This window comes from Condylura cristata, unplaced genomic scaffold, assembly GCF_000260355.1.
Source record: "Condylura cristata isolate star-nosed mole 26May11 unplaced genomic scaffold, ConCri1.0 scaffold00028, whole genome shotgun sequence".
In the NCBI taxonomy this organism is placed as follows: Eukaryota; Metazoa; Chordata; class Mammalia; order Eulipotyphla; family Talpidae; genus Condylura; species Condylura cristata.
This window is the reverse complement of record NW_004567129.1, coordinates 926,988-951,448: the sequence shown is the minus strand read 5'-3', so window position 1 is coordinate 951,448 and position 24,461 is coordinate 926,988. Positions and strand designations below refer to the sequence as shown.

Sequence of the window (24,461 nt, the reverse complement as noted above, 5' to 3'; positions counted from 1 at the left end):
AGAGGAAACAGCATAAACTTTCTGTCACTTGTTCTCTGTTCTCTTGTCCATTTTAGATCCATTTAGATCTATTTTGAGATCATGGATGTCAGAAAAGAAACAAATCTATATCAAGGTTTATTCATCAGAAGAACCACAGTTAGGTGTCAGGAGATCCCTTTCAACACATCCCTTGTTTCCAATATTACTGACGTAACCTTAAGAATTTGGGTGAGAACGTGAAAACTAGTTTTAGGTAATTTATCTTTTCATTAAAAAGAAGTAGGGTTCGGCCCTCACTGGTGGCGCAGCGGGTTAAAGCACAGCACTAAGAAGCTGAAGCCAAGTCCACATGAGTTTGATCCCCGCCTGCCCCGGAGGTGACCACATGGCCTGGCAGACCTCTCCTGACCCGCCCGCTGCTCCCCTCAGCAGTGTTCTTATATGCAAAATAAAAAGCACCCAAAGTTTGTTTAAAAAAAAAAAAAAAAAAAAGAAGGCCCTCCCTAATGGCGCAGCGGGTTAAAACACTGCACTAAGAAGATTAAGCCACTTCCTCATGAGTTGGATCCCCGCCTACCCCGGAGGTGACCACATGGTGTGGCAGATCTCTCCTGACCCACCCGCTGCTCCCCTCAGCAGTGTACTTCAGTTGATCTGCCTGTTCTGCTCCCCACTCTGTCTCTGGTGAAGCCTCTCACCCTCCGCATCTCTGGCCTATACCCCAGCTCTGTATGTATGTATGTATGTATGTATGTATGTATGTATGTATGTATGTATGTATGTATGTATGAATGAATGAATGAATGAATGAATGAATGAATGAATGAATAAAAGATGAGTAATGAAGGCAGCTCATACACCATGTCTCTGACCCCTTGCTTGAACAGCTGACCTCTTCTCTCAGCTGGTGCCAACACCGCACTCACTGCCAGTCTCCCCGGCGTGTAAGTGTGGACAGTGGCCACACCGCTTCTGTTCTTCCCTGCCTGCACAACCCAGTGATCACCGCAGGCAGGCACCCCGCTCTGCCCATGGAGAAGGGCTCCCCATACCCACTCTGGAGATCAGGCCCGTGGGTCAGTGGGGAGGGGCAGGCTGGCACCATCACTGCCAGGGGGCAGATCTTCCTCCTCCTCCTCCCACTGCTTTGACCTCCCCTCGCCCTCTTGCTCTTCTCTCCATCCTCTCCCCCTTCCCAGACCCGGGGTGTGTGTGGGGGGGAGGTCTGTATACCAGATCACAAAAAACCCATGGGCTATGCTGCTACCCCTCTCTCCTTTTGAAATGAAGGTCTTGGGCGCATCTGCTAGTAATCAGGGCAACAACTTAGGAAGCTGGGGGGAGGGAGGCTCAGGAGCAAGGAAATGAAGCAAGTGTGCTAGAAGCTACAACTAGCCAGAAACACTCAGACATGCTGCGGAGCAAGACGTGATCAGCTCTTCCTTGCACAGCAAGCAAGAAGAGGCGCCGAATGGGGTTCAAGAAGCAGCAGGGTAGGGATGAGACCCCCTCTTCATAGGCTGTGAGAACTAAACTGAGATGGTGGATGTGGAAGCAAGGCAGGGGCAGAATGGCGGCGATCGGCCCAACCAGCACCAACTCTCCCTACAGGCCGGGACACCCTCTTCTCTTTTCCTCTCCCAGGTTCTGAGGCGGCACAGGGCAGAGACTCTGCCCCTAACTCACGGGCTTGGCCTATTTGCATATTGTACCCATAAGACCACACAGATTGGTTCAGCAATGGACACATGACCCCAGCTGCACCAATGAGGCTCGAATCTGAGACGTTTGCTGGGCCCACGGGAAGACTCAAAGCAGACAGCACCACAGGCCCTGGGAGCCAACGCCGCAGCAGGAGCAGCATGGCAGGCACAGTTCTGACATCTGCGACCGGCACTTTTTTTTTTATTATTTATTTATTATATAATAGTTTGTTTTTACATCATTTTGTACATTTTCTTTTTCATCTCAATTGTAATCCCCCTGGGTTTCCCCTCACCAAGTCACCCGTGTGCCATCACCACAGGTGGTGACTGGCACTTTTTTTTTTTTTTTTTGACTGGCACTTTTTAAAGTGGTTCTTGCATGCACAGGTTAAAGTGGTTTGGGTTAGATTTAGGTCACAGTTACCCTGAACATCCTCACCCTTGGTTTGAAAACTCTCTAGATACAGAACAGCCAGGCCTGCCCTGCTCCCACTGTGAATGAAATGAAAGCTCACCATCACCCTTCTGAGGGAGAGCTAGGGCCACTCTTACCTCGTCAGCTAGGAGAAACAGCTTCTCTTCCCAAGCAAAGTGAATCACATCTTCTATGCACTTTCTGCTTTGCACCTGACCTAAAAAAATAATAATAAATCACCAAACAAAACCAGAATATAAGTTGTAATGGTGTTTAAATATTCCCTAGGGGTCTCCCTGGTGGTTCAAAGAGTTAAGTCTCAGTAATATGAAGCTATCAGCAGCCACTGCAGCACAAGTTCAATCCCCCACCAGGGAGCTGACCCACATGGCACAGCAGACCTCTCCTGTCTCACCTGCTGCTCCCCTCAGCAGTGTATTTCAGTCAGTCTGCCTGCTCTGCTCCCCACTCTGTCTCTGGTGAATCCTCTCAACCCCTGCACCTCTGGCCTGTATCCTAGTTCTTGTATGCATAAAAAAGAAATCTTTAAAAAGAAAAAAAATAGTCCCGGCCCTCCCTGGTGGCGCAGCGGGTTAAAGCACAGCACTGAGAATCTGAAGCCACTTCCACATGAGTTCGATTCCCGCCTGCCGCCTGCCCCGGAGGAGACCACATGGCGAGCCAGACCTCTCCTGACCCGCCCGCTGCTCCCCTCAGCAGTGTACTTCGTCAATCTGCCTGTTCTGCTCCCCACTCTGTCTCTGGTGAAGCCTCTCACCGTCCCTGAGCCTCTGGCCTGTACCCCAGTTCTGTATGAATAAATAAATAAATCTTAAAAAAAAAAAAAAAAAAAAAAAAAAGTCCCTAGGTCTACCCAAAAGACACAAAAACACTGATTGAAAAAGATACCTGTACCCCCATGTTTATTGCTGCTTTATTTACAATTGGAAAAACATGGAAGCAGCCCAAATCCCAAAAGTGGATGACTGGATTAAAAAGATGTGGTATATATACACAATGGAATATTACTCAGCGATCAATAAAGAAACTCTGCCTTTTGCAGCAACATGGATGGAGCTGGAAGGGATCATGCTTAGTGAAATAAGCCAGAAAAGAAAAAGAAAAATATCAGATGGCTTCACTCATAGCAGGAGCATAAAGGACCAGGGGGAAAAATAATAATAATGAACAACTATATACTAGAGACATTTTATGGGGGGTGGAGTTTACAGGAAATGGAATAAAAAATGGTGGGGGGAGGGAAGTGCACTGGACTATGGTGATGGCACAGGGTGATTTGGTGATGGGAAACCCACAGGGATTACAACTGAGATGGAAAAAGGCACAAAATGATGTAAAAATAAGCTACTACAATTTTTTTTTTAATTCAAAAAGTATTCCGTAGGTAAGAACCCCACCCAGGTCACTCAGGGATGGCGGGATAGTCAATGGCCAGAGAGGCCTGTCTGGGGCAGGCCTCATCTACAAACAGCATGGCCAGGGACAGGCTGGAGGGCCCAGAACTGAAACTACCCACACATGGACAACTAGTTAGGACAAAGCAAAGAGCAGACACGGGAACAAGGGAAGCCTCTACAGAGGCTGGGAAATGACCACCATGGTCAAAAGAATGAAGCTAGACCACAACCTCACACCACACACAAAATCTTCTCAAAATGGGTAATAAACCTGAAGCCATAAAATACTTAGGAGGAAAAAACAGCCAGAGCGCTTCATGAGATAAACTTCAGAAATATCTGCAGATTCATTACTGGAAACAAGGAAAACAATTAGGACTACGTTAAACCACAAGCTTCTGCTCAGCAAGAGACAGTGACCAAAAGGAAGCGACACTGCTTCCTTTTGGGTGGAAGAAAGTATCTGCAGATTATTCACCTATCAAGTGGCCCACAGCCACATCGACAGAGAGCTGGTGCAACTCAACAGAAAGAAAACAAGTAAACCAATCCAAAAACCTGGCAGAGGTGCTAAACGGGCATTTCTGCAAAGCAGACAGACGGCCAACAGGCACGAGAGGAGATGTCCGTCATCACCTAGGGAGTTAGGCCAGGCCACAGGAGCTGCCACCCACGCGGTGGGGACGGCCCGTGCTGAGAACAGAAACTGCAAGTGTGTCAAGGACGTGTCCTACCCTGTCGGCAGAATGGAGACGGGCCCAGCCCCTGTGGAGAGCGGGGTGGGGGGTTCTCAAAACTACAAATATCTGCCATAGGACCCAGCTATTCCCCGTCTAGGTGATGACCCCAAAATACAAAAACATCCATTCAAAAGGAAATCTGCACCCCCATGTTTACAGCAGCACTGTTCACAACAGTCAAGGTATGCAGACAACCTAAATGCCCACATCGGTGTGTGGATCAAGAAGATGCCCATATACGCAATGGGACACTCTCAGTGACCTAGAGATAAACTCATGCCATTTGCAGCAACATGGTGGAGCTGGGAGGGCTGCTGCTAAGTGCAGTGAGCAAAAGAGATGAATACTGATGATCTGACTTAGATGTGAAATACAGAGAAAGCCAAAGCCAGGGTAAGACAAAGACAAACTTCAAACACCAACACTTGCAGCCATACCTCTGAATTGATACAGTGTTATAAATCAATGACACAATAAAAAGCAAATTTTAAAAAGGAAGGAAAAAACGGAAGGCATGAAATCTGTGGGCTCAGCTTCCCCCAGCGCCCCAGCAGGTAACTCGAGACCACTTAGCAGCGGGAGCCGCGTCTGTCCCAGGAGTAGGCCCACGGGGCTGCACAGCACCCCGCCAGGGCACTGCGCCCTTGGAGCCAGTGGCAGCAGACAGATGTGCAATAAATAGGTGCAGAACTAGCACCCCATGAAACAAGCAGCACGCCAGCCCTGGCACCCCAAAAGTGAGGCATGGGAGCCAGGCATCTCTGAAGATGCCCCTTCTGGGTCATGCAGTGAAGATGGGAAAGGAACAAATGTGGCCCATGGACAGTGGAACCTACTCCCGATATTTCGTAAGACCTATGTGGGCGTGGCCCTGGGATGCCTGGGGCTCTCCCATGCTATCTGCCAGGCAGGCTGGTCAATTCCTGACTAAAACAGGACATAGATGTATATCCCTGGATATTTAGTATATACCTCAGGGTGGGCGTGTCTCTGGGCACACATGCATTATTTATCTATATCTTGATGCAGAACAATATCTAGAGTATCTGTCAAAATTAAAAACATCTTGGCCTTCCCTAGTGGCTCAACGGGTTACACACAGCACTACAAAGCTATCCAGTTTGATCCAGGCCCTGGAGCTGACCCACATGGCGCGGCAGACCTCTCCTGACCCACAGCTGTTTACCTCAACAGTGTATTTCATTGATCGGCCTGTTCTGCTCCCCACTGTCTCTGGTGAATCCTCTCACTACCCCCTTGCCTCTGGCCTGTACCCCAGTTCTGTATGCATAAATAAATAAATCTTTAAAAATAAATAAAAACATCTCTTTTTTCAGTCTATGCAAGACTGTCAAAAATATGTCTGGAGAAACTATAAAGACGTTTCTTCTAAGAGCATGCTATGATTCAGCCAGGATTTCGGACTAGTACTCTACAAGGAACCTATTCCTGTACTAAGGGCTCAACTGTTCTCTCGTCAAGCAGCACCCACTGGACTTCGTATGAAGCAAGCTCAGGTTCTGGGGTTGTGAGAGGAGGGGAGTCCTGAGTCTGGAAGGAGCAGCCACTACCTCTCACATAGACAGGGGCCGGCTACCGGGAGGGGCTGCCGCAGACCCTCCTCCTCTTGCCCCGTCCACCCTGCCAGCCCCAAGCCGTCTGCTGTTAAATGCAGCAAAAATCTGAGCATCAAAATCTCAAAACCATGTTCACCTGGTGCCAGCAAGGAGTTTGAAACAAGCAAGGCCCTGGGCCTGAGAAAGCCTGCAGTTCAGTAGTGAAATGACCTCCACCATACACAAACAGCCCCAGTGAGTACATGCAAACTTGAGGACAAGAACAGAGCTTCCTCCTCCCCAGTGCCTGAGGACACGGCAGCCTGAAGACCTGTCTTGGAGTCCAGAAATGGATCAAGGGGACGACACACACCTTTAAACAACGACAGCCATTCACTTCACCACCTGGGCGTTACAGTTCTGTGCCCAGTCCCTTTACTCCTGAGCTGCATTTCTGTCTCGAAACCCAAACAGCCCTGGCTGGACGTCCCAGTCATGTTGGCACCTCTCAGCCAAAGTGTTTACTGTGTGTGGTCCAGACAAAATTCATGGTCATCACGGTGTGTTTCTATTTTCCAAACACCATTTCCCGTGAACTGACTTGAGTTTTACACATTAAGACCCCAGGGAGCAAACCAGCCAAGGTCGACTCATACCTTTTAAAAATAATTTACCCTCCATTCAGTCACATGGATCCTGTGACTGAAACAGGAAAGCCTCTAGCACAGTCATTTCTCCCCAGGTCCGAGGGAAAAACTTCTCAGCTCTCAAATGTAAACACCTGGTCAGGAATCGCTGATCGCTGATCTGAAGCAGGTGTCTGCAGAAAGGCGGAGGACTTGCACCCGCCAGTGTCATCCTGGGGTCAGGAGCATCAGCACCACCTGGGAGCTTGTTAGAACTGTAAATCCTGGAGCCCCATCCCAAACCAGCAAAATCTCCAGGAGTGGGTGTAGGGGTCCTGATCTTAACAAGCAAAAGCAGTGGTTCTCACACTCAGCTGCACAGAATTATTGCTGCCAGAGCCAGTGTCCCCAGAGATTCTGGGTGTGCTCTGACCGCTGGGATTTTTCAAAAGCTCCCTTTGTGACTCTAATGTGCAACCAGGACTGAGAACCCAGCTGTGCATCATTCCCTCCTGCATCATGGCTAGACTCGTTCATCCCCTCCCCCAAGAAGCTGGGTAAATAAATCAGGGTTTCAGCCAGATGCACCCATTTTCTGCACTCAGGAATTCAAGTGGTGCTTTCAGCTGATTAAAGCATCATTCGATGTTCCCAAGAAGCAGATTCCACAATTAACTCCAACGCATTTTGGCCCTGACCCAGTTTATCTCAACAAAGGAGGAGAGAGGAGCCTGTGTTCTCTGCATCCAAACAGCACCAGCAGTATAGGAAGCCAGCAGCCCAGAAAGTTCAGAACAAGGACTATTTAAAACCAAAAAAACAAAAAAAGATGCAAAATAAGAGTGCCTTATAACTTGTAGAAACAGGTTTTCGGGCTTTGTTTGCTTTTGTTTTTATACAGCATTTCCTTCTCAGCTCTCAAATGTACACAGCAATGTCATGTCAAAGCAAACCAGAAACACACACATCAGCATCCTGAAATTGGTTCAGAAAAACAAGGAGCCTGTCTCAAACAAGAAGCCAGGGATTACTGGTGACAGTTTGTGTGAGTGACCTCAAGGAGGAGATTCTTTGTCAATGCAAGAACAAGAAAAAACTGGTCTTTGAACAATGCAGCCCTGCCCAACAGAATGCCTGCATTTGCTCACCAGCCAAGGTGGCCGGAGGCAAATTTAATAGCTTTGTTACCAAATCTGGAATTGGATTGAGAAACTGGGAACAAAGTGAGGGCTTTGCATTACTTCTTAACTTGTTAGTGTCTAGACATGCATCGAATCCGCTGCCGCACCCCAAAAAATTAGCAAGGAAGTGAAATGCAAACCTGTGGGGTTTCCGGGGTTGATGATACACAGCACCTTGGGGTCACAGTGCTCTTTGGCCTCCCGCAATGCTCTCCGGAGCTCGTTCACATTCAAAGCCCAGCAGTTGTCCTCGTCCAGGTAATAGTTCACCTGGATGGCGTTGAGCTCAGAGATGACAGCTGAGTACAGGGGGTACTGCGGGATGGGGATCATTACCCCTGTCCTCGACTTGCCACGCCCAGAAACCAGGATTTTCAGGATTGTCTGCAACAGAGAAGTCACATCTACAGTGTCAGGTCGAAGCCCCTCCCTTGAGGGCTGACTCCAGCCTGTCTCCAGCCACCCCACAGCCTGCCTCCAAGTGGCTGCACTTCCTCCCAGGCTCACTCTCCTCATCTATGAAATGGTATCGGCTGTGACGAATGAGCAACATAAAATGTTTTAAAGTTCTTACCACAGTCCTCGGCATGTAAAGATTCAATGCTTTCTAAAGAGAGCTGAAGCAGTGGCCTGAAAACTGGCTCTTTCTCAAAATTAGTCTGACTTCACCCCTGAAACTCATTTCAAATGGCTAGGGTGGGACTCAGGGTTCTGGTCAGAAATTACCTGTACCCTGGACTGGGAAGACCCCTAAACAAGGGAGCGTTGTTGAAATGGGAGAAATACCACCCACTACCACCAGGGGCACCGCCACCTGTTTCCAAAGCCGGGTGGGCCAGGCAGGAGCCCTGGGAGAACTGGAGGAGGTGGCACTCACTGAATTAATACAACAAGCCCTCTGCTTGCAGAGTCCCGCCTTACGCAAGGCCGAGCACCTTTCTCAGATTCAGTTCCTTGCAACAAGAATGCAAGGAAAAAGCTCAACCACTCCATTCTTTTCACCAAGACGACATCTCCCAGCTCCTGCAGGACCTCTGCCTGCCCGGGGCCTCTCCAGGCCTTGATAGAGGCCTTGAAAGCAGAACGCAGGACAGTCTGACAGCAGATCACGTAAGAGGTGCTGCGGCTTCAAGCTGGAGCCTCAACACCGGCACAAACACCACCGAAGCCAACTCAGCGCGGGCAGGCCACTTGCTGTCTCTGGCTGTTCTCATGGGTGCCCACCAGAATTAATGCATTTGAAAGGCTTTCAAAAGGACCGAAGCACTCAGCAGCTACGAAAACAGCAGCCTTGGAGGGCAGGAGACACAGATAGCCCAAGAGAGTAGGAACCATAGCACGGGCGCTGTGCAGGTGCTGTGCAGAGCCCAGCCGCCCAGGAAAGAGCACCAGCCAGAGTGCTGAGGCAGAGGCCACAATGCCCGCAAGCCCGATTCCAGGCCCGCCAGGTGCCCTTGCCCCTGTGCCTTCTCCCCACACCCACAGCGGCGCCCCTGCCCACATCACCTCCCTCACTGCCAAAGTTAAAACTGAACCTAAGCCACACCCTGCAGAGGCTCCCTCTTTCTCTCTGGCCAGCCACCCAGTCCTCATTGCGGCCTCTGAGGCCCCTCTGCTGCCCCAGCCCGTTTCTGGTAACTGCCTCTCACCGCTGATTAGCAGGAGCAGCAGCGTGTGAATGGAGCCCCAATGTGTCTGGCTCCCACAGCCCCTAGGGAGTGCCCGGGGCAGAAGCCACACTGTAGTGCTGAGAAAGGCCAATGCCATCAGAAAGGGGATACCCTCCTGTGACCCGTGAGCCTGGCTGGCTAGGCCTACTGGAGGGAAACTGAGGCACGGACACTCGGGGCCGCCCCTCTGGCGGCCCCTCTCCACGCCCCAAGCCTGTCTCCCCATGAACAGGATGCTGGGCCCTAACACGCCAGGCTGGGCTTCAGCAGGACGAACGCAGGGTAAGGATGGGCCGTGCACGTACCGTAATTCCGTCGCTGGCTCCAGTGGTCAGGTAAATGTTGTCCGGGTCTGCAGGCACGCCATCTCTCCTGGTGACATAGGCAGCCACGTCCTCTCGGATGCAGTTGACGCCCTGGCTAGCACTGTAAGCTCCTGTAAGAGAGCCAGGATGACAGTGACCACAGGCACAAGGTCTGGCTCACGCTGGAGACACCCCTGTCACTTACTGGAAGAGCCTGCGAGGTCTCAGATAGGACAGGAACCCCCACTACTCCAGGCTTAGCCTTCCATCTGGGCACCGTCTGCCCACCCTCTCATCTACCCACCCACTTACTCACCCCCTCGCTCATCCATGCAGCCGTGTGCCCACCATCTGCCCATCTGGGCGCGCCCACCCTCTAGGTGTCAAGCAGTACTCTGGGCTCTGGCTTCTACTCGGTCATATGGGGCACATTCCCAAGGCACCTACTCTGGGAGTGTGTATGTTCTGCAGTGTAATCACAGCTGGCTAAGTCACCACTGCCTACATGGCTCCAGAGAACTGCAGAGACTGCAGAGACCCCAAGTGGTACCACTTGTCAGGCTAGGAGTCCCCGACCAGCACTAACCAGACCCCTGGGGCTACTGGGCATGACCCCTCCTCCTACCACCCAAGACAGTAATGTCGTCAGACTGCCATTTAGGACTGTAACCCAGACCTTGTTACAATGAAGTTCAAAGACAGGGAAAGCTAAGGTACTGGAAGCTAGGACAGTGGTGACCACTCTGAGGTGGAAGTATTGAGTACAGAGGAACAGAAGAGCCTTCTGGGTGCTGGGAAGGTTCAATGCCTTGACGTGGGTGAGGCTGTGACAAGTGTGTACATGTGCAAAGATTATTCAAGTTGTACATAAATATTTATGTATCCCACTGCATGTCTGTATACCTCAAGAAATTATTTTTTTCTTTAAAGATGTATTTATTTGTGCATACAGAACTGGGGTACAGGCCAGAGGTGCAGAAGATGAGAGGATTCACAGCGACAGAGTGGGGAGCAGGACAGGCAGACTTATGAAGTACACTGCTGAGGGGAGCAGTGGGCGGGTCAGGAGAGGTCTGCTGGGCCACGTGGGGTCAGCTCCCTGGATGGGGATCAAACTCACAATGATGCGGCTGCGGCCAGCTTCTCAGTGCTACACCTTAAGCTGCTGCACCACCAGGGAGGGCCCAGAAACTCTTTTTTTCTAATGCCAGGGCACAACTTGTGTTTTTATAAAAAATTGGAAATATGTCCTGTACATTCCTAAAATCCCTCTTGGAGAAGACAAACTGGTGAGGTGACTTCTTGGCAGAAGTGAGCCAGGAGGCCGGGGCCAGAGTTGGGAGGGAGAATTTTCACCCTATACCATTGTAATCTTGCATCGCATCTAAAGAAAACCAGCCTACTCTTACCCAGGTTATTGCCAAACCAACTTTAGCAGACATGCTGGGTTCTGGAAAGCAGCCGACTCTTCTCAGGGCCTCCGAGCGCAGCAGTCCAGGACAACAGTCCAAGGTACTAGGTTTACGGTGCTGACTGAAAAGGCAGCTGCCAGCCTCGGCCTCAGCCTCTCCGTGCAGCACTAGCCTCACCCTGTGACCAACTATAAAATGGGGGCCCTCAGGCTAGCTCAGTTTTTTTTGTTTGTTTTTTTAAGATTTATTTATTTATGCATACAGAACTGGGGTACAGGCCAGAGGTGCAGGGGCAGTGAGAAGCTTCATCAGAGACAGAGTGGGGAGCAGAACAGGCAGATCGATGAAGTACACTGCTGAGGGGAGCAGCGGGCAGGTCAGGAGAGGTCCACCACGCCATGTGGTCACCTCCGGGGCAGGCGGGAATCGAACTCATGCTGCAGTGGCTTTCGCTTCTCAGTGCTGTGCTTTAACCCGCTGCGCCACCAGGAGGGCCGCTAGCTCAGTTTTTTAAGGCTCAAGTAACTAACACTAATGGATCAAGTTGGACATTGTACAATGCTTGAAATAGTTTGTAAATTAAAAAGGTATGAGGTACAGGGCCCTCACTGGTGGCGCAGCAGTTAGGACACAACACTGCAAGCTGGCCACAGCTGCTTCAGTGAGAATTTGATCCCCACCCCAGAGGTGACCCACATGGTGTAGCAGATCTCTCCTGTCTCACCCGCTGTTCCCTCAGCAGTGTACTTCATCAGTCAGCCTGTCCTGCTCCCCACTGTCTGGTGAATCCTCTCACTGCCCCTGTACCTCTGGCCTGTACCCCAGTTCCGTATGCATAAGTAAATGAATCTTTAAAAAAAAAAAAAAGTTATGCGGTACAAATGGTTTAACACATTCCCTCCCCCACTTACTTCACATTACTGAGCCCCTGTACTCACTTTCTTGCACCCAATATTTCCCTCTGCTGCTGCCCATGTCCTTTCCTCCACCCCACTCCACCAGCCCAGCCTCCTCTCCCTACTCCAAGCTCACCAGCTGCCTGAGATTCCCAGGCCTTCACCGGCTGGCGGCCTCCCTTCTGCTGCGCCCACAGACTTCCCACCCTTTTCCTTCAGGTTCCATGTGTGCTTCAAAGCAGACTGTCCTCAAAGCCTTACTCCACCCTGCACGGCCAAATACCTGCTGGCCAGCCTGTCTCCACAGCCCACAGACCAGCACGACCCTCCTGCTGAACACCAGCCTAGTGTTTATTACCACACCAAGCCCTTCGCTCGCTTCCTAAACTCAGGGCCTCCACACACATTGCTTCTTCCATCTGGCAGGTGTTTGCAGGGTCTTGCTTAAAGGGCCTTTTCTTAAACCCACCACTTTCTGCTCTTTTTCCAAGAACTAATGAAAACTAGGGCATGGTTTAGCATGACTTCTTTGTAATACGTTTCTTTAAAAAAAAAAAAAAAAAGATTTACTTATTGCAAGAACTGGGGTACAGGCCAGAGGTGCAGGGGACAAGAGGATTACCCAGAGACAGAGTGGGGAGCAGAACAGGTAGGTAGAGTGACAAGTACACTGCTGAGGGAGCAGTGGGAGCGACGAGAGGTCTGCTGTGCCATGTGAGTCACGTCCCTGGCTGGGGACCCAACTCGTGCTGCAGTGGCTGTGGAGCGCCTCATAGTGCTGCGCTTTAACCTGTTGCACCACCAGGGAGGGTCCAGTTTTTGGTAATGTTTCTCCCAAATCTGACGTGTGCTTCATGAGCACAGGTGCCCTCCGGCTCGCTCACCAGTGCCTTTCCGCACCAGACAGCAGCTCAGGGAGGCACTGGAAGTGAGCCCCTAGATTTCTCCATCTCCCTTTTCCCCTAGGGCAAGTCTAGAGTTCACCTCAACATCCTACTCAAGGTCTAGAACACAGTGTGAGAACCCAATCACTCATCAAACAGAATAAACGAGGTTTTAGTTAGAAAGCATTTGAAAGGGCATGATGGGACTGTGTCCAGGGAGCTCAAAGCTCTCAAGGACATTTTTATTAACCTCCCTTGGGTCAGGGTCATCCTGGAGCACAGGCACATTTTCCATTTCCTTACTTCCCTGCTGGGTAGCTCCCAGCTGCCCCAGGCTCAGCTGTGAAAAAGCACCATACCACCCCTCACATGCAGGGCCTGGTCATGACCCCCGCAGACGGGGCTTCTCCACAGCTGACAAGAGACTTTGGCAAAGTGTGGCCCTCCCTGGCAAACCCAGGTGAGTACAGAGTACTTCTACTGCCAGGATGGAGGGAGCTCAGAGGCCTCACAAACTCCTCAGAGAGAACTCGAGGCAGCGACTCTGGCCCAAGTGTTCTCTTGCTACACTACCGGAAGAAAGTACTGGCAGGGACAATGGCCTCCCAGCCCCATCCCCAGCCCTAGCTGACACAGAGTTGCAAAATCCTGTTGATTAAGCTTCCTAAGCAGAACAAAGACTCCCTGACTCCCTCCCCCTCCTCCAGACATTCACATCAGACACACAGCAAGCCAACACCCCCTCCGCCTCCTGGTTGTGGCTTCCCAGAGTCTCAGGCCCACTGCCCGAGTTATCTGAGAAGCCCATTGTCCTCTGGGCTGCACTGTGGGTGCAGGAGGAATGGGTGCTTGGAAGCCAGGCCTCCAGCCAGTCGGCTGCTCTTGCCACAGAAGGTGCTGACACTCCACCCAGGCTGATGGGCGGGAAAGCGAGGGCCGGTAGCCCACCCAGTGAGGACACCAGAAGAACCGTTGTCCAGCGTGGACGGGCCTGGCTGGGTGGCCACAGCCAGAAAGTTTAGCTGAGGGCTCCAGCTGATGGGCAGAGCCGAGAAAGGGGAGGAGAGAGGAGGGAGATGACAGGGTGGCTGAGGGTGTCCGATCCCCTCCTGAGGAAACCATGGGACTCCCTGTCCTATGAGCTAAAACATTCAGGCACATATCCTAAAAATGCAGTAAGAACAACCAATTTCCTCAGGGCAAAGGAAGCTGGACTCCCTAAGCAGGCACTGGGTGAATGAATGGGGCAAAAATAAATAGAAAAAGATGAGAGCAATAAGCCAGAGGCCCAGAGGATGACAGCCGACCTCCTGCAGGGAAGGAGAGAGAATATTATTTTCGTGTCTAAAGAGACCAAATTCCAGGCCCATGGAGCCTTGGTGCTCAGAGAGCTCCCCAAGGAAGCGACTGGGTCTGGGCCCCAGCAGCGAGGAGCAGAGGCATGGTGCTGGGAGACAATGAAAGGGGAGCCCTGATGGTCTGAGTGAGGCCACCAGGGGGCCAGAGCACCCTGCAGCACTTCCTTCCCCCACGGCTGGCTGCAACCCCGTGTGCCATGTGTCCATAGCTGGGGGGCCACTGAGGGGCAGGGTGCCGAGCATCTGGCCTCCTGCTCCCACGAGGACGTCCCCTGACCCTGCCGCTCAGCTGTGGAAGTGGCTGTGGGTGTAAAACCAAAACGGAGCCCCAGGGCCCCACGGGCTGGCCTGCTGGGTGGGTGCACCAGAGGCTAACACGGTGCGGGCAGAGGCAGGAGATGACGTTATATTTACCCTGCACAGCAGCCGCCCACACGCGCACGCTCACTCCCACTCGCAGGCACAGCCTCCCGCAGGTGCGCCAGGCCCACACTGGCACACGAGTTCACTTCTCACCCCCAGAACCGGCCAAGTCAGGGCCTCACCCAGGCTGTTCCCGCCACAAGCCTGCAGGATCCGCCGTGCTCTCTTCTTAGCATCTTCTGGGAAGCTGGGACTGTCCAACAGGTTTGGGTACGTGCAGAGTGCCATCACCTGGGGGAACAGAGGTGTGGCTGGGCTCCTGGGACCCTCTACCCCGGAGCCCCATCGAGGACACTAGGCAGGCGACAACTCAGAACGGGCCTCCAAGAGGACTGGAAGCAAGTGGGGGGGCACTGGGTAGTCTACAGTGAAGGGGAGGGGGTGAGAGGGGTGCTCCACGACCCACACTTGGGGCCCAGGGTGGCTGTCAGGAGGAGGCCGCTCAGGCAGTGGCCCCAATTCACCCATAAAGGATAGCAGATGCCCAAGGCCATGGACTGAGCAGGTGGGCAAACCCAGGAGACAGGAGCGGGCCTTAGAGACCCCTCAGCTCCCTGCCAACGCCCTCCAGCCCCTCCCTCACCGCCTCCCCCTCTCCTGGATATAACTGAAAATCAGGTTGGCTTTCTTGTTTCTGTAACAAAGAAAATCACTCTAACCTCATAAATTAATAAGATTAAACAAGGAAATATTTGCAAAAGTGCCAGTAGACCGCAGCTCACCGGGCAAGTCTAAGCCGGCAGCCCAGGAGCCCTGCCAGGAGCACGGAGGGAGCTGGGCTCACAACGTCGTGGACACCAGCAGCCGACTTCGGTGGGCACACGTGGGCAGTGGGCAGTGACCTGGCCTGCCCTCCTCCCGGGGTATTTGTGAAGGTCAGAGGAGGCAGTGAGGGCTGGAGGAATCTGGCACGGGTAGGTGAGGCTGGGGCATACCCAGAGCTCCAGCATTCACAGGACCTCTGCCAGGGGTGGCCCTCTGCCTCTCCCCTCCCCTAAGCTGGGCACTCCAGGAGAACTTCCAGGGCAACCCAAGCCCGCTGGCCACCACCCACCTCCACTCCTCTAGCAGAGCTGACTTACACAGTCTCCTCCTTCTCTGCTTACAACGATCCATTTTCCCATCCTGGGCCCAACTTGGGGTGTCAGACAATCATGGGGGTCTAGCAGGCTACTGAGTTCAGCAGCAGTGGCCACAGGAGGGAGTAACTATGAACGTACCATGGGCTATGGTCCATCATAGCCTGTGCTATGGTCCATCATAGCCTGTGCGAACTCCCTGTGGGCTACCTACCCTCTCTGCACCATTCCCTGCAGCAGGAGACAGGACAAGGCAAAGGACGCTGGGGAGTTCAGTGTTCCCCGACCCAACTTCTGGCCCTTAGCCATTCAAGGTCCCCATTTTTCTCCAAAGCGTTTCCCTGTCCTGCTTCCCAAGGACGCTTTCATGCAGCCCGTGTGCGGCCTCTGTTCAGGCACCCTTCCCCTCCAGCCCACCAATCCCACATTCCAGCCCATGTTGCATCCCTGTGGTTGGTGCTCGAACCCCAGCACTGAAAGCAGTGTCCAGCTGAGTGACTGAGGGGCAGCAGGGAGAACGCAGCTGAAGCTGGTCTCCACCAGCCCACTCTGGCTGTTCCGGGAGGCCCTGACACCCCTCACCTTCCTGGGGCCCCCCAGAGTCCCCAAGGCAGTGCTCTGGTGCCCACTGGTCCACAGCCACCCAGCCAGCGGGTGAGTGGCAGAGCCCATACTCAAATGGGGGCATCCCCTCAAGAAGCCGCCTCTGCGGCCTCCACACTTCCCCCACCACCCACGCTCCAGGCTCAGTATCAGGCTGCACACACAGAGGAGCAGCCCTGGAAGGAGCTTCGCTTATTCTTCACTAGAGTAACCCCAGAGCCGGCCTATGGACTGTAGGCAACCTTGGAGGGGGAGGCGGCAGGGGAGAGAACCAGGGGACACCGGGTACTGGAGGGGCTGTCGCCACGCCTGCCTGTGCGATTCTGGGGCCTGCTGTGTCCTGAGGGAGCTGGATAGGCCAGGAGGTGGGGTGAGAGAAGCGTCCTGTCACACCATGCCGTTCCCGCTTACCCTGTGCTCCAAGAGTCAGCTCACCTGTCGGAGGAAGGTGATTGGCTGCTGCCCCATGGCATGCGCGTCCCCAATGTTGGCACGGATGACCTCAGTGAATGGTTTTTTGATACCCTGAGCAGAGAGAAGGCAACAGGTGGTGACTTCGAGGCTGGATTCCACAGACAGTGCTCCCACAGACTATAATAAGCAGCCCTATTTTGAGCCTTACCAGGTGTCCAGCATAATGGGCATAGGAGCCCACTGGCCTGGTCCCACAGGCCTGGTGTGGGGGAGGGAGGGTCAGCACAGAGCTCTCAAATGTCAGGTGGAGGATCCCATAGCTCTCAGGCTCCCTGCCCCCAGGCAGCTCCACCCCCACAGCCTAAACAAATAGTGGGGCAGCCTTCCTCTTCTAGAGGGTCCTGATCAGCAGGGTCTCTCAGTCAAGTCATTTCCTGGCAAGCTTGGCTTTGCAGAATGCAGAATGTGGAGTGATTTTTTTTACATTTTTTTTTAAATATTTATTTATTCATACAGAACTGGGGCACAGGCCAGAGATGCGGAGGGCGAGAGGATTCACCAGAGACAGAGTGGGGAGCAGAACAGGCAGATCTACGAAGTACACTGCTGAGGGGAGCAGCGGGCGGGTCAGGAGAGGTCTGCCACGCCATGTGGTCACCTCCGGGGCAGGCGGGGATCGAACTCATGTGGAAGTGGCTTTGACTTCTTTAGTGCTGTGCTTTAACCCGCTGCGCCACCAGGGAGGGCCTTTTTTTACATTTTTAAAGAAAAGGACCAGGGCTGAAATCTGGCTAAAAAGCAAAACAGGAGCTACTGTGTGAGCAATGCATTTAACACAGAAAAAAGATGAGTCCCCAACCTCCCCCAAGAAGTGACTAAATGATACACTTCTAGAAAGGAGGAAATGTAGTTCAGATGGAGGACTCAGGGCCCTGGGACCATGGAACTCCACACAGCTCCCTGATAAGCTTAGAACTCGCCACTGGGCGAGTTAGACTAGCGGCAGGCTCCAGGGCTTCCCAGGGCAGCTAACAGGATTATCGGAGTCAAGCACTATGAAAGCTCTTGGCAGCGTGCAAATATCATCTTACAAAGCTGGACAGGACCCAGGTCTCAAGGGTCACAGTGGAGGAAGAAGGCGGCAGGTGAGAGGTGGCAGTGAGTGTGGAGGGGGGGGGTGTGTGTGGGGGGGGGTGCACCTGGGACGCGGTCGCCTTCCTGCCTACCACAGTCCTTCCCCCAAACAAACCCCAGATACAAATTTTGAAGGTGTAATGTTTTGGTTTGGACCCTTGTCTTTTTCTCCATTTCATGCAATGTATGTGCATGAAGTGAACTTTAGAAGACTTTCCTCATAAAATCAACTTAAGTAAAAACCGGTGGGCTTAAGGGATGAAAGCAGCTGTGAAGCAGTACTCCTCACTTGCACCCCAAGCTCCTCCCATGCAGATATTCTCCAGCTGCTTCTGGCTCAAGGAGGCTTCCTAGGGGCTGTGGAAGGCACGCCAGAAATGGCCCTGCACCTGAATAAACAGGGCGTGAAGAGCCTCCAAAAGCTGTTCAGGGGACAGGGGAGGTTGAGAGTATTAGCTTTTTAATTCCCTGTAACCCCTCTATCCAGTTCTTCAGGGCTGGTCAATATGAGAAACAACCCAAGTGTCTGAGTACCAAGCGGGGGCATGGTGGCTCTCTGTTGCTAGGCTAGGCCAAAGTGAGGGTGCACAGCCTGGAGACAGGCTTGGGGCACACGGCCTCCAGGCGCACCCCACAAGCAGGAGCCAAGAAGGCTGGGAGTGGGGGAGGGACCTGTGTGCACAGGGGCGGGCTGACCCACACTGTGTGCACAGGGGCGGGCTGGACCCACCCGTTGGCACTGGCCTGGGCTCCTGGCAAGAAGCCACCTGTCAGCCTGACTGAACTGCCAGATTGCCCAGGCCTGGCCAGCTGAGCTCAGGTGATTCCACGGTGTGGGCACAGTCCATTCCTGATAGGAAGCAACACCCAGTGGCAGGCCCCGGGCCAGCCCACTGCCGGGAGCGGGTAGCGCCTGGAGCGGGGCCCTGACGTTCTTTCCCATGCCCCCACACTGCTCGACCAATTCAGTGCCTGCCACGAGTCTGGGAACATGCCGCATCTTTTTTCTTGAGTCTGGGGAGACCCTGGACACAGCTATGATAGATGAGCTGGGGGTAGGAAACTGGCCTCCCTGAATGGGCACACAGGCCAGCCTCCCCAGCCCAGGGCGGCCACAGAGAGGAGACAGCTCTGGGCAGACTTGAAGTCTCCCGGGTTGGGAAAGACCAAGAGGCTGGAGGGTAGAATCCTGGCACAGTGACTCATACAGGCCTGGCAGGCACACCCAAGGGTGACTTGGCCTCACCCAGCCCCCAGGGGCCAGCCAGGTAGCACAAAGTGTCCCAGGTTCCCTCTCACAGCATCCAAGACCCCCCTTGTCTAATACCCCTGGACAATCCTGCCTACAGCTGCCTCCCTGTGGGGCACTGACAGAAGGTCCTACCCTGAGGTGCTCCCTTCCCACCATTCAGCTCAAGGAGAGACCAGGGAGTAGCCCCCAACTCTGGGGATGCCATACTCAAGAGCCTGCTCACAGGCCCACAATCACTGGGAGTGTCAAGGTGAGACTCTGATACACCTGATGCTAACAGGCACAAGCAGTTCCTCAAGTGGGACGGCTCCCATCAATGGAGGTGACACGTGGGCAGGAGGGCTTCATAGGGGTCACCCCACGGGCCTCCCTCTCAGTCCACAAATACAGCAGGTCCTCAAACAATGTCATTTTGTTATAATATGGATAAGAAGAAACCATCCTGGCCAGCAATGAAAGGATGTTACTGCGAACTTGTTTTTATCATATGCTGCTTTCTTAAAGTCACATGCTAAGACCCTGTCAATGATGTTGCATGAACGCTTTCTGTGTTCACGGATCACTCAGGCTCCTCACAAGAGGGAGAGGCAGGGAGACCACCAGCCATCAGTGCGCAGGCTGCTGAGGGATTACTTGGGGACTCAGGGAAGGGAGCAGAGGGGCACCCCCTGGGCCAGGAGCACCCTGTGAACAGACCCCAAAGACCCAGACAGGATGGGGCAGGCAGGAAGTCACACAAAGCTCCAGAAGGGGGCCTCAGAGACAAACACCAGCTAGACCCAACAGATGAGTAAACTGAGGCTCAGCGTGGATTTGGCCCCAACTCTTCTGGAAAGACAAGCTCAACACACCCAAAAGCAGGGATTAAGCTGAATGAGCCCCAACATGATAATTCACAACAACAAGGTAACGCCCAGTCAGAAGAGAGTGAGACCCTGAGCAGGTTCAGACTCAGAACTCAGAAGGAAGCAAGGATCAGGGCGCCTGAGAGGTCTCCCTGAGCCACGCTCCTTGGCTTAAGAACAAAGACTCAGGCCATCTGATGGGCTTCAAGTTCAGAGCATTGGCAATAACATCTCAAACTAGTGTTGACCCAGTTTGGGTCAAATGACCCAGTTTGGAAGAACAAACTAAGACCAAAGTGGTCTAAATGACTTGTCCGAGGCCCAGGGCACTGGAAAACAAACTCCAGGACCTAAGTCCAGGGTGGCTGTGCAGAGTTAGTCCCACTAAAAGTCTACACTAGAAATGTGTTAACTTTTTTTTTTTAAGGTTTACTTGTGCATATAGAACTGGGGCACAGGAAGAGATGCGGGGGGGGGGGGGGGGGTAGATGGATTTACCAGAGACAGAATGGGGAGCAGAACAGGCAGATGGACTGAAATATGCTGCTGAGGGAGCAGCGGGCAGGTCAGGAGAGGTCTGCTGCGCCCTGGCCAGGGATCGAACTTGCAGTGAAGTGGCCGCAGCTAGCTTTGTAATGCTGTGCTTTAACCTGTTGCGCCACCAGCAAGGGCCCAGAAAGATATTGACTGTTGACCCTTCTTGGTGGCACAATGAGCTAAAGAACAGCACTACAAAGCTAGCCCTGGCCACATCAGTGTTGAGTTCCATCCCCGGCCAAGGAGCTTACCCCATGGCACAGCAGACCGTCCCCGTCTCGCCCGCTGCTCCCCTCAGCAGTGTACTTCATTGGTCTGCCTATTTTTTTTTTTAAGATTTACTTATTTATTCACACAAAACTGGGGTACAGGCCAGAGGTGCAGGGGCAGTGAGAGGATTCACCAGAGACAGAGTGGGGAGCAGAACAGGCAGATAGACTGAAATACACTCTGAGGGGAGCACCAGGTAGGTCAGGAGAGGTGTGCCCTGCCATGTGGGTCACCTCCCTGGTCAGGGATCAAACTCATGCTACTGTGGCTGTAGACAGCTTCTTAACCCATGGTACAACCAGGGAGGCCCATAAATAAGTCTTTTAAAAAAAATGTGTTGACTTTAGAGTAGCATCAAAACAAGCAGAAATACCAATCAGGTCTGCCCAATGGTGCTTAGCACTTCCAGTGTTTCCAGTCCAGTTCCTGAGCTACAGCAGCTGCACTATAGCACCCTGACCCCACCCCCACCCCCACCCCCACTCCTTGAGTTGCTTGAATGCAACTCACACTGAGTTAACTGTAGTGATCCATTTCCTTCTCCATTTCCTAATGTTTTGTCCCAAACGTTTGTTCCTTTACAACTAGAAGTCAAGCCATTCTTGTCTCTACTTATGCAAATTCCTCCCCTCCCCCAATAAACTGAGGGGAAAAGTAGGTTGAGGAAGAACTGGCAGATCTTTCCAAACTCCTAGTAACTGCAGCTTATTTTTAAGTACTGCTCCCAATGATAACCAGAATCGGAAGCCCTAAGAGAGGTTCTCCCTTTGCAGCTTCTGCTGGGGATTAGCAGCCTCCCTCGCAGCACACAGACCAGAGGAGATGGCCCTCCACACCCACTCAGCTCACCTCTCCTCTCTCCCAGACAGGCACCCCCAAGTCACATGCCAGAGCCACTGGTCTAGCCAAACAGCCAACACCTAGGGCACCTGGTGAGCCGATTCCAAGTGGCAAGATGAGGTGTAAAATGCAGGCAGGGAGGAGCCCCCAACCCACCAGAACATGTCTCTTTTCACACCAAAGCCCTTAGAGAATAAGTGATTCACCCCAAGTCACTCTATTCTCTGCTCATGCTTGCTCATGTCATCTCTAACCAAAGCAAAACAGAGGTAGCAAAACCGAAGCTGTGAAAGCCAAATCAAGCCAAAAAGAAAAGAAATGTCTGGGGCAGACGGCTCTCAGAAGGAGCACTGTTTAAGCAGGTGGACCGCGGCTGGCTGCCAAGCGGATATTGTTTAGGGGGCTGTGATGGCCGAGTGGGGCTATGTTTGCAGCACCTGGAGTCAGGCAACTCAAAATCAGAAGAGAACCAAGTGAAAGAGCTTGACCCAAAGTACGGGGAAAAGAAGGTGTACAGAAAGGACAATCCCACTAACTCAAGGGCACGATGCAGGGGTGGGGGGCATCTTCCCAGAAACAACAAGGTGCCTCTGGCCCAACTGACCAAGAACTCTGTCCACTGCAAGTATCACATCACACCCTGCTGGAAACCCCTCCTGATTTCCCACTTTCCACCAAAACTCGGCATCACAAAGCCCTGAGCTGGCACACAAGGCTTCAGCCCACCTTTTGCCTCGTTCATCTCCCACATCCCTCTGCCGCCAGTGTTCTCCAAACTGCACCCACCTTTTCCCTGAATGTCCAGAACTTCTGTCCTTGCTCACAGCCCTGCTCCCATGTGGAAGGCTGTCACATTTTCTTTACATGTTAAAAAAAAAACAAAAACAAAACCCACCAACCCTAAAGAACTGGGGGAGGAGAGCTTCAGGCCCAGGGAACAATCAGGCAGTCAGTTCCCTGAAGGCAAAAACAATGTTCTAACAGGAAAGTCCCAACCACTTGTTGGAGGTAATGCCCAAGTTGTCGTTTAGTAAAAGGTAGCAGTAACCCCGATATCCTCGCCAGCTCTGGAACCAGAGAAATCACTGTAAAGTGATAAACCAGGAAAAATCTCATCATGGCTTTGGTTAAACAGGGTGACTTATCTCCTGGAGGGTCAACTCCAATTTCCCAGCAAGAAACAAGGACAGAGCAGAAAAAACCGTATTCTCTGCCCCTGGCCCACCTCAGGCCAGGGAGGCACTGAAGCTGAGCCAGCCTTCAGCAGGCCAAGATTTAAGCTTAGCCCTACAAGGAGTCAGAGGGAGACATTGGACTCTGACTTGTCAGCTCACTGTGTTGAGTCAGCAGAACTGGGTGTCCCAGTGAGGTCTTGGCCCACTATGAGACACCAAACCCCCGAAGTCCCTCAGGGAACAAGGGTGAAGTGTTCTAGTCCCACCACTGCTTCCTCTTAAGATTTAAAGGACACTAACCACCAGCTTGCCCCAGGAGGCTCCAAGACCAACCACTGCCATCCTGGGTTAGAAATGCCTCAACCAAACAGCTAGCTGACTATTCCACTGGTACCGAACACATCCTTGGAGCCTTTACTCCTGCAGACACTGCCTGAGATTCAGCCAGGTGAGAGCTCTAGTATCCTAACAGGGGCATCTTGTACACCCAAGACAGCCACTGTGGTGGGTGGTGACAGAAATCACTCTCACCTGGCTGGTGTGTGGTCACTTCACAGGCAGCTATCAACTCAAGCCTGGATTCCACTCCGCACATCATCAGGCAAAGAAAGTCCCAGAGCCACCCCACCAAAGCTGGCTACCCACGAGAGATGGCTGTGTTCCTGGCTAACAACCGAAGGACCTGGGGCAGTCAGTCAGGTTTCCAGAGGAGATGGAAAGGAAGGAATTCTGCAGGATGCTTCTCCACACCCTTTGGGCAGAAACCTGCTCTCCTCACCTCTTCCTCCCTCCCTCCCTCCCTCCCAAGCGCTCCCCCCACCATCCCACCCAGCAGTCTCAGTGCGCTGTCCTGCCCCTTACTTTTCCACAAAGCACTCAGGATCCGAAAGTCTTAATGTCCGTTTTTCTACTGCCTGGCCCTCGCTTCCGCGTGGGTAGGAGGACCCACACATACGTGCACTGGCTGCTCAATTGTCATTCAGTTCAACAAGTGAACAGTGTCTGAGACCTTTATTAAAGCAAGTGCTGGGTACGAGTGGGTGAAGGGAAGAGGGAACTAGAGGCATCCTCTTGTCTCACACAAGTCTGGGGAATGAAAGAGGGCTGGTCGCGGCGCAAAGTCCGGCGAGCCGATCCCAGCAGGGACAGCGGCTGTCCACCACCCCCCACAAACCCCTCCTGAGCACCCCCGGCCGCCCGAGCCCGCGCTCACCCTCCGGAGCTCCATCTCGATCTCGCCTGCCTTGAGCACGATGGGCCCCCGCACCGCGTACTCCACCGCCTTCACCTGCGGGTTCATGGACTCCAGCGTCAGGATGCGTCCGCGCGGGCTCCGCTCGGGCCGCACCTTGAGCACCGCGGAGGCCTCGGCAGCAGCGCTGCTCTGACTGCGGCTCCATGGGCCTGGGGCCCGGGGACAGCTGCCCCGCCGGACCCACGCCGCCGCCGCCCGGTACATCGCGCGCCTGTCCCAGAGAAACCTGGACACACACGAAAAAGCGAGATGTAACAAGCACGTCGCGCACAGCCCCAGGCGGGCACCGCTCCCAGCCCCCAAGCCCAGCCAAGGGCTCTTTGGGAGAGCAGTGCCAGCCTGGAGCCTGGGCGCGTGCCCATCCCCCGGGACTCGGACCCTCCAGCGCAGAGCTAAGCCGCTGCATGGCCACGCTTTGCCAAGGCTGCGCCCCACGCTGCGCGCACCGTGCTGCGGCGGCCGGCGGCCCCTGCTGCGCCCGGCTA

At 53.2% G+C, this 24,461-nt stretch overlaps 1 protein-coding gene across 1 annotated transcript in view; it reads right to left on the bottom strand.

The window, feature by feature from the left end:
- GPT2 (glutamic pyruvate transaminase (alanine aminotransferase) 2) overlaps window positions 1-24,455 on the bottom strand; it is a 34,455-nt gene extending 10,000 nt beyond the window's left edge. Inside the window, exons 1-7 of the mRNA XM_004690316.2 lie at window positions 24,423-24,455; window positions 23,935-24,202; window positions 16,690-16,779; window positions 14,695-14,803; window positions 9,600-9,730; window positions 7,765-8,008; window positions 2,241-2,320 (exon numbers count right to left, since the gene is read on the bottom strand). Coding sequence (XP_004690373.1) covers window positions 2,241-2,320; window positions 7,765-8,008; window positions 9,600-9,730; window positions 14,695-14,803; window positions 16,690-16,779; window positions 23,935-24,180 — 900 coding nt within the window. The 5' untranslated portion in view covers window positions 24,181-24,202; window positions 24,423-24,455. The remainder of the gene's footprint in view (window positions 1-2,240; window positions 2,321-7,764; window positions 8,009-9,599; window positions 9,731-14,694; window positions 14,804-16,689; window positions 16,780-23,934; window positions 24,203-24,422) is intronic.
- Window positions 24,456-24,461: the final 6 nt, after the last annotated feature.